Raw genomic sequence first — 16,480 nt, forward strand, 5'->3', positions numbered from 1 at the left:
CCAAGTGGTGCAGAGAGGCGAAGGCAGTCAGCAGGCAGAGCGGAGCGAAGAGCGAAGTGCAGGAAGGCGAACAGGACGGAGAACGGAATAAAACACGTGTGAACTGTTCAGAGTTAGGAACTCAACTGATTTAATATTTCCATTTGACCGCCTTATAAAGCGGTGCGCGTCGGGCTCCGTGAGTCGGCCATCCCACCCGCGCCGGCTGCCTCGGAGTGGTGGGGGTAATCTTTCCCCGCCACTCGCTACATGCCGCCGGCCGCAGGTGGCGTAAATACGGGCGCTCAATGCCCGTACGGGCCATTTCGTCGGCAGCCGCGACGCGCGCAACATGACATTTACATAATATATTTTTATACATTTTATTCATTATAACCTAGCTATTTTTCCCCGGTAATACTGAGGCCAGGCTCGAAAGTGACCATTTTATCTTTATTGAGAGCCCAGCCATCAGTTCTATACATTTACCGGGGATCCTTTCTAATTATTGTATTATTTTAATTTATTCGATTTTACGCGTCCGGAACACTCCCCCCGTGCAGCTAGTCTGTACTATTTTCCTGCTGGGCGCGTTGTTCCTCTTCCTTCATTAGTACGGCGATCTTCACCGCTGGTCTGGTGTAGGTGCCGTTGGTGGTCCGCACCTCGACGACTCGTACTTGTCCGTCAGCTGCTGGTTCTGCACGGGTGACTCTGCCGCGAGGCCAAGAATTCCGCGGCAGATTTGGGTCCATGATGAGCGCGAGGTCCCCGACCTGTATTGGAGGCGCGGGCTCGCGCCATTTCTTCCTGTGCGCCAAGGTGGGAAGGTACTCCTTCAGCCATCGGCGCCAAAACATGTCGGCCATTTTCTGGGCGATCCTCCATTGCTTATGAAGGCAGGCCCCTTCTTCCTTTTTGTTATAATATGCCAGAGTTGGCTGTGTATTGGCTGACCCGAGCAAGAAGTGGTTCGGGGTCAGCGGTGCTTCGTCGTTGGGCTTGGTTGACACATGCGTGAGCGGGTGATTGTTCACGGTGTACTCTGCTTCAGCCAATATGGTTTTGAGGGTCTCCTCTCTTGGAGCCTGCTCGTTGAGGGTTGCGTGGAGGGCTCGTTTTACAGATCTCACGAGTCTTTCCCACGCTCCCCCCATATGAGGTGATGAGGGCGGAATGAATTTCCACTCAATTTTGCGAACTGTAAGTTCGGCGAGCATTCTGGGGTCCGCCAGGAGCTCGTCTACGGCCTGTTTCAGCTCTTTGTCCGCTCCCCTGAAGTTGGTAGCGTTGTCCGAGTATAACGCGTGTGGGCAGCCTCTGCGGGCGGCCATCCTTCTTATGGCCATTATGGCGGAGTCGCTTTCGAGGGACGACGCTAGCTCCAGGTGGATCGCGCGTGTGGTGAGGCAGGTGAACAGTGCCCCATAGCGCTTTTCTTTTCTTCGGCCGTTGGTGATCATCATCGGCCCGAAGAAGTCAAGCCCGCAGTGCGTGAACGGCGGCGTCCTGAAGGCCAGTCGGGCCTCAGGCAGTTGCCCCATCAGCGGGGGTTGGGGCCGGCTGCGCAGCATTTTACACAGCGGGCACCATCGTGTTATCTTCCTCACAGCCCCGCGGAGTCGCAGGATGAGGTAGCTGGCTCTCAGGTCGGCGATCGTCCTCTCGACTCCCGGGTGGCCACCCTTCCGGTGGCTGTGCGTGATCAGCAGCCGGGTGTATGGGCAGGTCCCGTCCATGATAGGCGGCGCGCTGCAGTCCTCTGCGAAGCTCTGTGCCGCTTGGATGCGCGTTCCCATCCGGATGACTCCCTCTTTGTCTAAGAAGGGTGCCGCTGCATGGAGGCGGCTGTGCGGCGGGATAGGCGCCTTTCGTCTCAGGAGCTCCAGCTCTTCTCCGAAAGCCGTCTCCTGGGACCGCTTCAGCAGCATGATTTCTGCGGCCCGTGTTTCTGAGGCGTGAAGTTCAAAGGTCCCCCCTGGGGACGGTAGGGACTCGTGGCGGCGGCATCGTGCGATGAATCGCAGCACCCATGCCGTCGCCCTGACGAGTCGGGTCCACGACGAGAAGCGCTGCACCTGGGGTAGGGCCTCCGTCCGTCTGATGTGGCCCACGAAGTGGCGGGGTTGTTTCCGCTCCAGCGTCTTCTCGTCCGGTTGTTGTAGTAACTTCTTCTCTTTCGGCCAGTCGGCTTCCCCTTTTCTCAGGAAGCCGGGGCCTCCGAACCATAGTCCCGACCTCGCAAGGTCGGGTGGGCCCTTGTCGCGGGTCCCTATGTCGGCTGGGTTGTCCTTGGTGGGGACCCATTTCCAGTCCCGTACGTCTGTGAGCTCGTCAATCTCGCCCAGCCTGTTTGCGACGAACGTGCTGTACCGCAGTGGGTCGGTTCGCAGCCAACACAGGACCGTGCTCGAGTCCGTCCAGAACACGGTTTGGGTGATGAGAGCTCGACTCTCTTTTTTATGGTGGCGGCCATCCTTGCCGCTAGTAGCGCTGCCTGGAGTTCTAGTCTAGGCACTGACAGAGGCTTTAGGGGGGCCACCTTGCACTTCGCCATTGCGAAACTTGTGGTATCGGCCCCCACAAAGTATGCCACTGTGCAGCATGCCTGCTCTGACGCGTCGCAGAACACGTGCAGTGTCACGGGTTCTTTCTGCCCTTGCAGCGAGCATCTCGGTATTGTACAGCCGTTCGCTGCCAGCAGGTCGCGCCATTCCAACCACTTTTCGGCGTGGTCCGGTTGCAGCGGTTGGTCCCAACCTGTGTTTGTCCTCCAGATGGCTTGCAGCAATATCTTCGCCCGTATCGTGAGGCACGCAATGAAGCCTACTGGGTCGAAGATACTCATGGCGGCGCTCAACATGCCGCGCTTGGTGGGTCGCTCCGGGATGGCTGCACTTTCGGCTCCGTGCCGAAATATAAATAGGTCGCTCTTGGGATCCCATACGATCCCGAGGACCCGCTCCGTCATTACTTCTTCCCCTATGGTGACTGCTGTATTGGCCCGGTCGTCGGCCTTTACTTCTTCCAGGACATCTGGTTTGTTTGAAGCCCACCCGGTGAGCCGGAACCCGCCATTGCCGAGTACGAGGGTAACATCTCGTACCAGGCTTGCAGCTGTTTCTTCGCTGTCTGTGGCGTCTAGGTAGTCATCCATGTACATATTGTGCTCGATCGCCTCTGCTGCGGCGGGAAATTCTTTCGCGTGTGCTCGTGCGACTGTGTTTCGCACGAATTGCGCGCTGCTGGGTGAGCACTTCGCTCCAAACATCATGGACGCGAAGACAAACGTGTCGGGCTCCTGCCTGTCCTGCGTCCGCAATAGGAACCGCTGCGATTGCTGGTCGGCTTCCCGGATTCTTATCCGCAGGAACATCTCCCGTATGTCGGCCGCGATGGCTACTCGTCCCTCTCTGAAGCGGATCACGTTTCCGAGGAGGGATGAAAGCAGGTCAGGTCCCGTCAGTAGATGGTCGTTCAACGCCGTCCTCTGGAACTGGGCGGCGGCGTCGAACACGACCCTTATCTTGCCAGGCTTGTTGGGGTTTGTCACCGCGAAGTGGGGCAGGTACCATTTGCGCGAATGGTGGGCGTCTACCTCCTCGCGGCTTAGTTTGACGGCGTATCCCTTTTCAATGTAGTCCGCCATCTTGGCGCGATATGCGATCGCCAGTATCGGATCCTTCCGTAGTTTATTTTCCAGGGAGTGCAGCCGCTTCATGGCTGCTTGCCGGTTGCAGGGCAAAGAATCTCCGTCTTTCGCCCACAGTAAACCGGTCTCCCATCGTCCGGATGGTAGTTGTGTGGTTGAGCTGCTCATGAGCTCCGCCGCTCGCACATCTGCGGCGCGGCAACGTTCCAGGGTGGTTACACCTAGCGAGTCAACGGCGAAGCTCTTCTTTACCAGTTCCGCTAAGTCCCTTTCACCCTGGCCGTCTGGGGGTAATTCAAAGGCGGGGTGCACAGCCCGCCGTAGGTGACGGCTCCTAGGGCCGTCTCGATGGTTAGCCGCCCGTCCTCTTGTAGGACTGGCGGGCCTGTAGATACCATTAGGGTGGCGTAATCAAGACCGATTAACATCTTCGGCTTGATGCCTGGCCCGTGTGTCTTGGTGCTCTTTCGGTTGCGGTGCGGCAGATCCATGACCCGCACCGTCTGTGCCTGGACACCAAATTCTTTGTTTCCTTTAACGAGGATTACGGATACACGCTGTGACTGTAGCGTGTCCGTGTTCCCACTGGCACCGATGAGTCTCAACTCCTCGCAGGCCCCGGTGGCGCCCACTGCACGGGCGACATCCTCCTCGAGGAGAGTTACCGATGAACCCTCGTCTAGTAGTGCGTGGATCTCCATTGACCCACGCGGGCCCTTCAAGGTTACTGGCACTACCTTGAAGGTCACTGGGACTTCCGTTCGCCTTGTCAATAAGACTTGCTCGTTCGGCGTACTGTCCACTCTCTCGCGGTGTAGTGACCGATGATGCCGCCCGTGGCACTCGTCGCACTTCGCCGCTTCACAGGTGGTCGTTTTGTGTCCCGGTTCTAGGCATCCGTAGCACACGAACTTGGCACGCACAATTGTCCACCTCTCCTCTACCGTTTTCCGGAGAAACTTCCGGCATTGTCCGAATGCGTGTCCACTCATGTCGCAGAACAGGCATTTTTTGTCCTGAGTGAGAAACACGTGCCTTTCTTGGGTACGCCTTTTCTCCACTCGGGCGGGTTCCGTGCTGATCCCGATGCAACCCGCTCATTCGGTATTGCACCGGTCAGTCTCGCTAGCCACAGTGCCAGATCCCTGGGGGTAGCCTTTCTCACGGTATCCGCTCGTGACATAATCCACATCATCCTCTCGACTCGTGGCAGCTTCTGAGTCATCTCGGACAGAAGCTTCGGGGAGGAGAGGTGGCTTCCATCGAGGCCCTCTACGGTCGATACGACGTTTCTTATCGCGACCGCGTAGTCCGTCAGGGCCTCCAGGGATGCGTTGTCGGCCAGTTTAGGGAGTTTTCTTATCCGCTCCAGTACTCTGTCCACGACGATCTCCGGGTGTCCAAAGGCGGCCTCTAACATCTTCACAATGTCCGGCACATTTCGGGGATCTACCAGCAAAGACGACACTGTGGCCTTGGCCCGTCCTGTGAGGGCTCGTTGCAGACGGAGAATGTTCTCCGCGTTTGTAAGGGAGCACATCTGTGTCGATTGATCAAATTGCGCCTTAAATATTCGCCATTCTAGCGGGTCGCCGGAGAATTGCGGTAGATCCCTAGCGCCGGTTTGCCTCGCCATGAACGTGTGCCACTCCGGCGGCTGTCTGTATTTCGTCACAGGCTCGCCGGTGGCACCCGGCGGCATGTATTCCGTGGGTAGCCCCTCTTGTACCCACGCGCTCACCGGGTCACGAAACTCGTAGCCCCCCAGTGGTATAGTACGTGCCGCTACGGGCTCGCCTGGCCCGGCGGCGTAGCGTACGTCGGCGTCCTCCCTTCGGCTGTGTGCGGGTGGCGCCTCATTGTCCCGATGCCGCTCATTGTAGCGGCCTTGTAAATGTGCGTTTGTCGCTCCGGCGTAGGCCGGCTCAGCGGCGTAGCGTGTGTTGGCGGGCTCCTTCATCCTGGAGTCCGTCTCTGCGACCGGGTGCCTCCGTGGCACCCCGTCTCTCACCCGGCCGCTGTCGTAGTGGCTCGGCGGAAATGTGTACGCCGCTCCGGTGTCCTCCGGATCAGCGGCGTAGCGTGTGTTGGCGGCCTCCTTCGTCCTGGAGTCCGCCTCTGCGACCGGGTGCCTCCGTGGCACCCCGTCTCTCACCCGGCCGCTGTCGTAGTGGCTCGGCGGAAGTGTGTACGCCGCTCCGGTGTCCTCCGGATCAGCGGCGTAGCGTGCGGTGGCGGCCTCCCTTGCTCTGAAGGCTGCTTCCGTGTCGGCGACAGGGCGCTTCCATGCGGCCCCGTCTCTCACCCGGCCGCTGTCGTAGTGGCTCGGTGGATGGATGTACGCCGCTCCGGTGTCCTCCGGATCAGCGGCGTAGCGTGTGGTGTGGCGTGCGGCGGCGGCCTCCCTTGTGCTGAAGGCTGCTTCCGCGTCGGTGACAGGGCGCTTCCAAGCGGCCCCGTCTCTCGCCCGGCTGCTGTCGTAGTGGCTCGGCTGCTGGATGTACGCCGCTCCGGTATCCTCCGGATCAGCGGCGTAGCGTGCGGCGTGGCGTGCGGCGGCAGCCTCCCTCGTACTGAGGGCTGCGTCGGTCCTAGACGCGTCTGACGTCAGCGGCAGCGGCTTGTGAGCCGGTTCCGACGTCCCGTGCGATGTGAGGTCCCTCTCGATGGTGGGCGTGAGGGGGGTTGCCATGTCTCGTCTGGCGTCCTCTCTCGCGTTGGCGGCCTTCAGCGCGGCGATGATCTCGTGAGGCTGCTCACCTGCCTCTCGTGATGCGCCTCGCGTTCCTCCATCTGTCGGCGAAATGTCGCCGATGAGATGGACCGCTCCGAGGGTGCGGATCCCTCGTCCGAGTCCTTTTGTTCCTCCAGAAGTCCTTGATGAGGCTCCTCCTGGCAGTCGTGTGAAGGCCCTGGCTGGGGCTCCTCCTGATGTGCTCGTACAGACCCCGGTTGGGGCTCCTGAAGCTCCTCTTCGTGCTCCGTGCCGGCGTCTCGACGCGTTCCCGAACGCGTCGACACAGGCGATCTGTTGACCGGCATGCTGTAGGTGTGTTGTAGACTGGAGACCACTGGCGACGATCCTTAGCTCCGAAGGACCAAATGTAACGTACGCGTTACCACGATGAAAGTTTCGCCGGTTCGTCACCCGCGTTGCCGCAGTCAAGCTTCCCGGCGTAAGTGGGAAGCCGCCCTCCCAGACAGAGCCAAAGACAAAGTCGGAAGGTAGGAGCACAGCTGCGCCGACCGCAAGTCAACCTCAATAGCCCTGAAAAGGACTTTCCACCCGGTCCAAGTGGTGCAGAGAGGCGAAGGCAGTCAGCAGGCAGAGCGGAGCGAAGAGCGAAGTGCAGGAAGGCGAACAGGACGGAGAACGGAATAAAACACGTGTGAACTGTTCAGAGTTAGGAACTCAACTGATTTAATATTTCCATTTGACCGCCTTATAAAGCGGTGCGCGTCGGGCTCCGTGAGTCGGCCATCCCACCCGCGCCGGCTGCCTCGGAGTGGTGGGGGTAATCTTTCCCCGCCACTCGCTACATGCCGCCGGCCGCAGGTGGCGTAAATACGGGCGCTCAATGCCCGTACGGGCCATTTCGTCGGCAGCCGCGACGCGCGCAACATGACATTTACATAATATATTTTTATACATTTTATTCATTATAACCTAGCTATTTTTCCCCGGTAATACTGAGGCCAGGCTCGAAAGTGACCATTTTATCTTTATTGAGAGCCCAGCCATCAGTTCTATACATTTACCGGGATCCTTTCTAATTATTGTATTATTTTAATTTATTCGATTTTACGCGTCCGGAACAACCCTGTAATAAAAACACAGTGAACGCCAACCTCGTTTCTTCTGTCAATAGGAGCTTCAAGCCACCCAAAAAATGGCCAAAATATAACAAAAGTTATGGTTTAGGGCATAAATCACAAAGGATTCTCAAATATCATTTTTAAATAAAGAGAAGGAAAAGAGCGCCCAGGTTGGATCCTGGGGAATTCCAGAATTAGTGTTGTATTCATAAGATAAATGGTTCTTATAGGGACATACTGTTGACTGTAATATAAATAACTTGACATAAATGCCAAAACAATGGTAGTGAAACCAATTGTTTTAGTAAAATAATATTTAATATATTGTTAAGTAATATGACATAAAGAGCTTCCGATGTCAAAAATGAATGAAGAAGATTCAAGCGATTGCTGTAAACTAATTCCAGGGATTGAAATCAAAATATTAAGATTCAAAGATATATTTACTGGTCACTGACGTGTAACAAATAGACACGTTATTCCTAAACTAGCTATGACTAGGACCTAAAACTAACGTTGCTGTCAAAAAAAAAACAAGAGATTGAAAATCACGATACACAATCTATGCAAATCAATGCTATGCTTAAATACGACACTTATCAATTTCCACACCTAATGGCGCATTGGACACTGCATTAGTACACAAATTGCTGCGTCTCTTAATAATTAAAATATATTACACGAAGACAGGAGGATCAGTCTTACGCTTCAGGTACCAGTCCAGGTTATTTTATACGATGACATGTACAAAAATACATTCTAAATGTCATTGGCTGATTATTGTCATACTGTACTATCCGTGTACGTTCACACGTTCAATCCACTATCTTAAGGAGATAGCCATTCTATCTATCTATGTGACAATGTTTTGGTACGTTGTCATTTCCTTCGAATTGCTATTCACACGAAGACAATATGTCTGATGCTGGGACAGAACAAAACTTTAGTGCAACTATCTACGTGTGATTAAGGGAGTGCTAAAGGATTTGGGCGTGTTTCATTTTTTATCTCTACGCTATTTTTCTTTCAATTTTTACCGAATGATGACGTTAGATGTACGATATTTATTTCATCATCATGATCAATCATCAATCCCAGCGTATCTTGATCATTTTTGGTTACATGAAGGTAAAATGATCAGTCTAAGGGTTCAGGTGCCAGTCTACGGACTATGAAATATTCTAGTGTAAAAACACATTTTTAAATATAAATATATCATGTCAACCACGTCGGTAATAGACTTGAGACCTCTTGCATGGTAGGCAAATGCTCTGACCATTACACCACGATGCTGACAAATATGACACTAGCTGGCGGCTAAAAACTATGAATAATATTCTAATTATTTAATAAATTGGACTGATTTACAAACGAAACGATATATTTGAACTGTTTTCCACAGTTATTCATGTATTAAACCAAAATAAAAGCATTCTCATCCGCGGCATTATCGTTGTAGCGTCACGTCTGACCACGACAAAAGCCTGTTTCGGAATGAAGCCACGAATGGTAATTACTCACCAATTAAAATTTATTTTTATTTATTTTAAATTTTATTTATTAAAAAAAAAACAACAATGCCATGTATGACGCACTTTTTTATATTTTTAATTTATTCATATTAAAATACACATTGTAAAAAAAAACTAACGTATCCCTAATTCTATGAGGCCAAGAGCCCTGTGTTGAGTTGGAGACAACATAATAGAAAGTGGAAGCATATATATGATTAAAAAATACTATTAATACTTTTCCTTGTCTATTTATATATTATGTCGGCATCGCGGTGTAGTGGTTGGCACGTTAACCTACCATGCAAGAGGTTTCGGGTTCAAATCCCGACATAATTGTCATGAAATATTTATTTAAAAAGGTGTTCTTACATTATAATATTTCATAGATCCTGGACTGGTATCTGAAGCGTAAGACTGATCATTTTACCTTCATGTGTCAAAAATAATCAAGATACACCGCGATTGGTGTACCAATGCAGTGGTCTATGCACTATTAGGTTCGGAAAGGGAACTATGATGATGATTTAATTATACGTCATTAACGGAGATTGATAAATTCTTGATAAACTCATATAGTGTCCATGCGGCTCGACTGTGGAATCATCTCCATTCTCTTCCTTAATCTCTCCTCCATTCCTTTTTGCTCTTTCCTATTTTTTCCTTTTTCCCATTGAGTAATAGTTTTGATTTAAGGTAATTTATAAACAAATACGTTTATTTGTATTTTTATATTTCTTTAGTTTTTTAATCGTTTTATTATATTGAATATGTTCTGTAACTTGAATTATAAATATAAAACTTTCATTTTATTGGTTGGTTGGAAGAAATTGCCATTTGGCAATAAGCCCGCCAATGTACAAATAACATTACATACAAAAAGTTATTATTTTGTATACTATGTAAAATTAACCCTACCTACGCTGGATCATTGACATGTCTCGAATTTTTATGTGTTTGAGAACTTTTTTGCCATGAGAATGTGAGTCAAGATATTTACAAGGATTATGACCTATCATTGGCTGGTTTATGTAAGTGATTATAAAATCCTGCGCAAAATTAGCGATTCTGACTTTTTTATAATTCCATTTGTTGACTTATATGATAAAAAAGTACTATTGATATAAGTGATTGATTTTATGTAGCAAAATTTCATAGTTGTATTAAGAGGTTAGATTTTGGTATTCGTGATTTATACTTATTCAAAACATGGTTTTATCATAAATTTAAATAACTGTTTAGTGATGAAACAATTTATGTGAAGAACGAATAATTTCAAATAAGATTTAGTTTAATTAATTTTAATACGAGTGAAAATTGTCAAATCGGATGATAATTTGATATCATTTAAAACAAATTAGGGATTTGATTGTAAATTGCTTTGTATTAGAAAATGATATTTTAATTAAGCACCCTTTCATCGAATAATTGCAAAATAATTGTCGTCCTACTTTATTCCGGCTTGAAAAAAAATCATGCTAAGTTTGCAATTTAAAATCCCTTAAATCTGAGGTGTTTTACATCAAAAAAGTTTTTGAGAACAGCTGTTCAAAAGGGCTTATTTCTTTAGCCGTTATTTGGAATTTAAATGAGGGTGAAATCTTTTTGGAATATAACAGAATACAGAATAGAGCTCAGTTTCTGCAGCCAAAGAAATATTGCAGCCCTTTGTACATACGATGACAAAGAAAGAGAATGTCCTTAGGTTTAAAGGATACTTTAAGAAGATATACTTTTGTACATACTATTGTACAATGATATTTGATTCGAAAAATACAAATTTTTAATCGTCGGTTGGTAGAAAATGTATACCAAAACCTTTTTCTTGAATAAAGTAAATGATAAAATCAATTAAAAACTTTATTTTGAGTACATCGGTTTTTTCATTTTCATTTCATTTAGAAAATATATCCAAATAAAAAAAAAACAGGATGTGAGTTTAACTTGCTTATTTCATAAACATGTATATAATTTGCAATGCATTTTACTAAATGTGAATAGTAAAATATTAAACTAATGTTTGAGGACCCAATGATAGAATGATTTAAAAAGCGGTTTGTCAAAATCTATGTTTTTTCTGAATATACAAATGAAAAAATCGATCCTTAATTTCACAAATTTAGAATAACTAGAGAACGGCGTCATCACTTTTACATCTTCAAGACGCAAATGAGACTTCAAATGCAGTAAGAATAAAGATTCAAAATGATTATTTAACTGAATTATTTTTGTATGATGAACGTTTTTACGTTTAAACAAAACTTAAACGGATTTACAGAAAAAAAAAATTGTTTCTGAAATGTTATTTTAATGTGTTTCAATGCATAATTTATGGTGGTGTCTCTTCTTTTAATCACGTGTTTGATAAAAACATGATAATTTTCAATAAATATACCAGTCTCGAAGATTTCACGAAAGCTATGAAACCGGTCACAGGTTATTCTAAATTTTTTGATCAAAGTATAACCAGTCTTATATTACCAAAATAAATTTTAGTGTACCTCTACCGAACACTTAAACTAATGACAATATTTTTATTTTATAAAAAATAATTTTGAAGTGTAACGAGGTGAATGCCGGGTTGTGGTCCTGTGGCTAGTGTCTCGGACTCACGGACCAAAGGTCCGTGGTTCGAATCCCACTCTACCCCAACTCGATTCCATTTTCTAATAGTGAGTTATTTACAACTCGTTGAAAATGGCCCTCAAAATTAAATATTTGAGTAAATCATAAGAACACAAATATTTCTTTTTTTTAAAAAAAAAAAAAAAAATGCCGATTCCATCAATAAAAAAATATTTCAACTTGAGTATGTCCAAATGTCTGCAGACAGTCTGGATTTCAGTTATTCAGATCTAAATTTGTTGCAACAGAGATGGAAAACATTGTTGAGAGGAGAATATGGAAGTCTAGGCATATACAGGGATTATGACCGGTCATTGAAAATTGTTTTTAGGCGTTGCTCAGTAGGTGAATTGGTTTAGCCGGATGAATCTTACCCACATGATAAAGGTTTTAGCTCCTTTACTTCACAAAAGTCAACAGATGGAAGAGTTGGATGATGCCAGAGATGAGATGCTGAATGGTCTGACAGGGGTCATGCGACCTGCGTAGAATGTGGATCTGATGGTCAACAGTACGAATTTTGCACTCTTCCGTCAGTTTGTCCGGACTTGGGTATCGCGTTGGGAGCTCCTCAGATGCGCGGACGCCAAGGTGGGTAAAATATGGTTGGACAGGCAACTGTTCCTGTGGGATGCTCATTCAGTTGGGACTGTGCTTCCTTCCGAGCGGAACGCACACGTTCTTTTGTTTTGTCCTCCCCTTACGGGGGTGGTATTCGAATCCTCTGCCTCTGACCACCCAGGGAGTCTTTCTTTATTCAAAGCCGTTTTCTTATTGTAAATATCCATGTTTTTACTTATGCTTGTTTGTGTAAGTTATGTTTGTTGTGCTACTATAATTTTAAGACATTGTTTTTGTATATTTGGATACGTTTATTTATGTAAATTTTTGGTGTAAATATATGTTTTTTGAATAAAAAAAAGCGGAGGTATTGAGGGGATCCTGAGGGGTAGGGACGACGTGTTGGCTTTTGTCTATACATTCTTCTCCCCCCTCCTCAATCTGCATAGAGTTTGTATTCCTTAGGAATATTTATCATAACTTTCCTCTACGCGCAGCTGACAGAGAGTCCCCCAGGGCTCTATAACAGCTGAGGGTGGATGGTGGGCTTAAGGATCTCCCCTCAAGATGAAAGAGTTGAGAAAATGTGGATGTTCAAACATTGGCAGAATGGTGAATGTTACACAGGGTGTAAAATGGCCACTTAAACCAACCAATGACTGGTCATAAGCCCGGTATATGCCTAGACTTCCATATTCTCATCTCAAAAATGTTTTCCCTTTCTATTGCAACAAACAAATTAAAAAATATATATTTTTACATATCGATAGGGGAAAATTCGTTTTCTGAAATCGATAAGTACATTTTTTTAGTGATTTTAAACTATTTTAAGTTAATTTGTGATTAAATGATTTAATATGTAAAATCACAAAAAAAAGAAAACTTTGAGTTTGATATATTTTCTTTAGACTTGTTGGAAAGATGAATCAGGGAACGTTACTGACATGGATATTTAAAGTTATTCATTAAATTCCAAAGGATTATTATTTTTCCCATGTTGGTTTTAATCACTGACCCGCTCATTAACACGTGTTAATGAGGTTTATAGTTAGAATAATACACGAGTTTGTTTGAAAAATTAAGCTCAATAACGGTACGCTACATCACTGCTAATGTTGCGGCGAATCCAGAAACTAGTGACTAATTTATCACAATTAAAACTTAGAATAAATATTATGTTATGTACATTTATAGCATGTTGCTTTCATAAAATCATTTAAAAAAGAGCACATAAGCGTCTAATTACTCTGAAATTAATATTTTAAGCACTAAGATTATGATTATACATTATTATTTATTGTTTTGACCAATTATTATTTATTTAATTACTGACCGGTACTGAAACAACACGTGCTCTTTTATTGATGTAAAATTGAGAATTGAATATAAATTATATTTCATAATTTTACATTGTCTTAAGTCAAATACATACGGACGAAATAAATAAAGTTATTATGTTGAGTTGTATTTTGTATTTGTGGAGGTGTGAAGTGAGGGGTAGTTAAATTCCTATAATCCACTTTTGCCTTATTTTACAACAATTGTAAATTATCAAATTTTATCTAAAAAATAAAGGTTTTATATTTTTGTAAAATACAAATCCTATCCTGACTCTAATCAGCCTCTTTATAATAATAAACCAGATCAAAAAAATTGACAGCTTTAAATACTAAGAAGAAAGTATTTTCTCTGTGGATTATTTTTATTTTTATTTTATTTTCTTTTATTCAGGAAACATACAGTACGGTTACATAGTTTTATATTTTACACAGCTAGATTTAACTCTAATGGACTAGTGAAGTTTCCATATTATAAAATAATTATATTATGTAAGGTTATCGATGAAAGTACGAAAAAGGAAGGAAAAAAAAGGCTTGATGGAAATTGTTTAAAAATTAAAATTAAAGTAAAAAAAAATATTTGTAAGTTTGAAGTTAGTATTTACAAATGGACATTATATTAAAAATGAAGAATTTTTTTGTAAAAGTAATTAAAAGGTAATAATTAAAATGAAGACTGAAAAACATGCTCAGAAAAAAAAAATCAAAAAGAAACATTTAATAAAAAAAAATAACATAAATATACACATACATATTTTATGGGATTCAAAGAAACGATGAGAAGAATCTTTAAATGAAATAATAAATAATAAATAAATAAATAAACAAAGACAATAGATTAAAAAAAAACAACTTCAAAATTTAATGACACATTATAGTAAAAGCAGCAATATATAGATTTTATATACATATACAATATCGGTAATTAAAAGTAGTTTTAAAGTATAAAAACATAAATGCAGCAGAGAAAAAAGAAAGAATAACAGATATAGCAAGTAATCTTTACAAACTGAAAAAGCAATAAAAGGAGACAATTTTAAACCAATGGTAGTTAATGAAATTTCATTAAAGCGATTTGAGCTGTAATTCAAATTTCAGTGGAGAAATTTGATGAAAAATAACAATATTAATGTATGTAATGTGAAGTGATGTAAGAAAAAAAATTATGGCACTAAAACAGTGTTTTTTTAGACACTATAGATGTTTAGAGTTATATCTGCTGTCTTTGGGCGTACGGTATGCAAATATAACTATTTTTGAAAAACGCAAAACATACCGATACAGATACTCTGTCTAAAAAAATAACAAAATCCGTTCAGTTTGGAGGTGCGGAAAACGGGACAAAAAATGTAAATTTTGTCTGTTCTAACAAAAGGTCTGGCATGCAGAAGTCTTTTTCGCACAGTATCGGGGAGGCATCTGCAAGACAGTGACAGGAAAACAATGTAAGAATACCTATTTGGCAAAATTTTCTGGTCTCACAATTTAAGTAAGCCAAAACTAAAAAATAATAATGGATATGTACGTATTAAATTTCCAAATTTGATATCAAACTTTCGATTGTGAACATTTAATCTATCTACGAGTAGGGTTGAATGGGTACGGTTGTGCCAGGGTACAGTATTAGCGAAACTTTAAGAACGGCGCGCCCGTCTGAACGTTTTCCGCAATATTGCGTTAGCCATCGCACGACACTAACGTCTGCAGAGGCCTACATTATTTTTTTGCAGTAAAAAGTAAGTATTATTATTCGATTTCTCTTAATAACTGTTGTTTTATGTGTACAGATAGAGTAATGAGTATTTTTCCTTGTTTTAAGAATAACATTAATAGTTAAATAACAGTCATTACTTTGTACGTAAAGTATTTTGTATTGCCATAGGGGTTGTTTTTTGCGAAGGAGTGCGTTGGGTACTGTCACAACCGTCCCTGGAGTGTGGTCGGTTGTGACACTTTTTCTTTTTTTTCTAATTTTCTCCTTTAAGTTAATCATTGTATTAAGGGACAAAATTTTAGTATTTATGCGTAAACAAAGATACACTTAACTATTTAAATCTTCCCCTTTAGCTAATTAATATGCAAACAAAATTATGGGCAATAAAAATTTTCACAGTTTTACTCAGTTTACTCTATGTACTTAAATCTAGCAATTAAAAAGCATGGCCGGGTTAGGCTCGTAGTATAAATAACATCAGTAATTTGATTTCATTTTTAATCATCAAATTGAATGACTAGTGCTTATCAATGCAATGTACCGAAAAATATTATTGGAACAATACCAATATATCGTAGGTATAAAAGAAAAACCTGTTAACTTCGTTTTTGGCATATTTGAGTTATGAATACCATTAACTTAAATTTTTCACCCTCTATCCATAGGTATAATCGGTTAAATGATCTTACCGCCATTAACTGAGTTTCAGACAATCGTAGAGCGGGTAAAAACATATATTTATATATATATATATATATATAGCATTTCTTCTTAAATATTTACAAAGAAATTCACTTAAATGATTTTAAGTGATTATTTTTCAATCGAAGTATATGTTTTTAATACTGAATATACAAGGAAAAACGGTTAAGTGACTTTGTCTGATTTTCGTTACAAAAAAAAATTCACATCCAAAGTTTTTATTACAATTAAAAACAACTACTATGTGAATTTAGCTAGTTTTCATTGAAGTAAAAATATCTGTCTTAATGAAACCTTACTACAGCGAAAAACTATGCTTAAAAGGACTTGTAAAAGTTATGCAAAACAGGAGTCATTGCCGAAGAATTCCATCATTGGTTAAAGAGTCTTTTCACTTCCGCTAATGTGATAGATGCTTTATCTGATAATAAAGATAGTGTTGAATTTGATACAACTCAAAATCAGTTAGACAATGTTGCCGCCTAACTCAACCTGCAAAAATTTATTTACAAGGAAAATCAGCTAAATGCGGATTTTATTTTTCTTGTCTTACTTAATTATTTTTTTCTTAAAATTCTGT

At 43.5% G+C, this 16,480-nt stretch overlaps 1 protein-coding gene across 1 annotated transcript; it reads right to left on the reverse strand.

Moving 5' to 3' along the window:
• Positions 1 to 542: 542 nt before the first annotated feature.
• On the reverse strand, positions 543 to 5,591 carry LOC148272066 (uncharacterized). The gene is made up of 4 exons (XM_088240574.1): positions 4,797 to 5,591; positions 4,074 to 4,647; positions 2,588 to 3,915; positions 543 to 2,489 (listed from the first exon to the last, which is right to left on the reverse strand). Exons 1-4 carry the CDS (start codon positions 5,589 to 5,591, stop codon positions 543 to 545), a joined length of 4,644 nt encoding a protein of 1,547 aa, XP_088096700.1.
• Between the last annotated feature and the right edge of the window lie 10,889 nt (positions 5,592 to 16,480).

The sequence above is a fragment of the Micrasema longulum genome, unplaced genomic scaffold (assembly GCF_059751315.1).
Source record: "Micrasema longulum isolate JH-2025_06_02 unplaced genomic scaffold, ASM5975131v1 h1tg002504l, whole genome shotgun sequence".
Classification (NCBI taxonomy): domain Eukaryota; kingdom Metazoa; phylum Arthropoda; class Insecta; order Trichoptera; family Brachycentridae; genus Micrasema; species Micrasema longulum.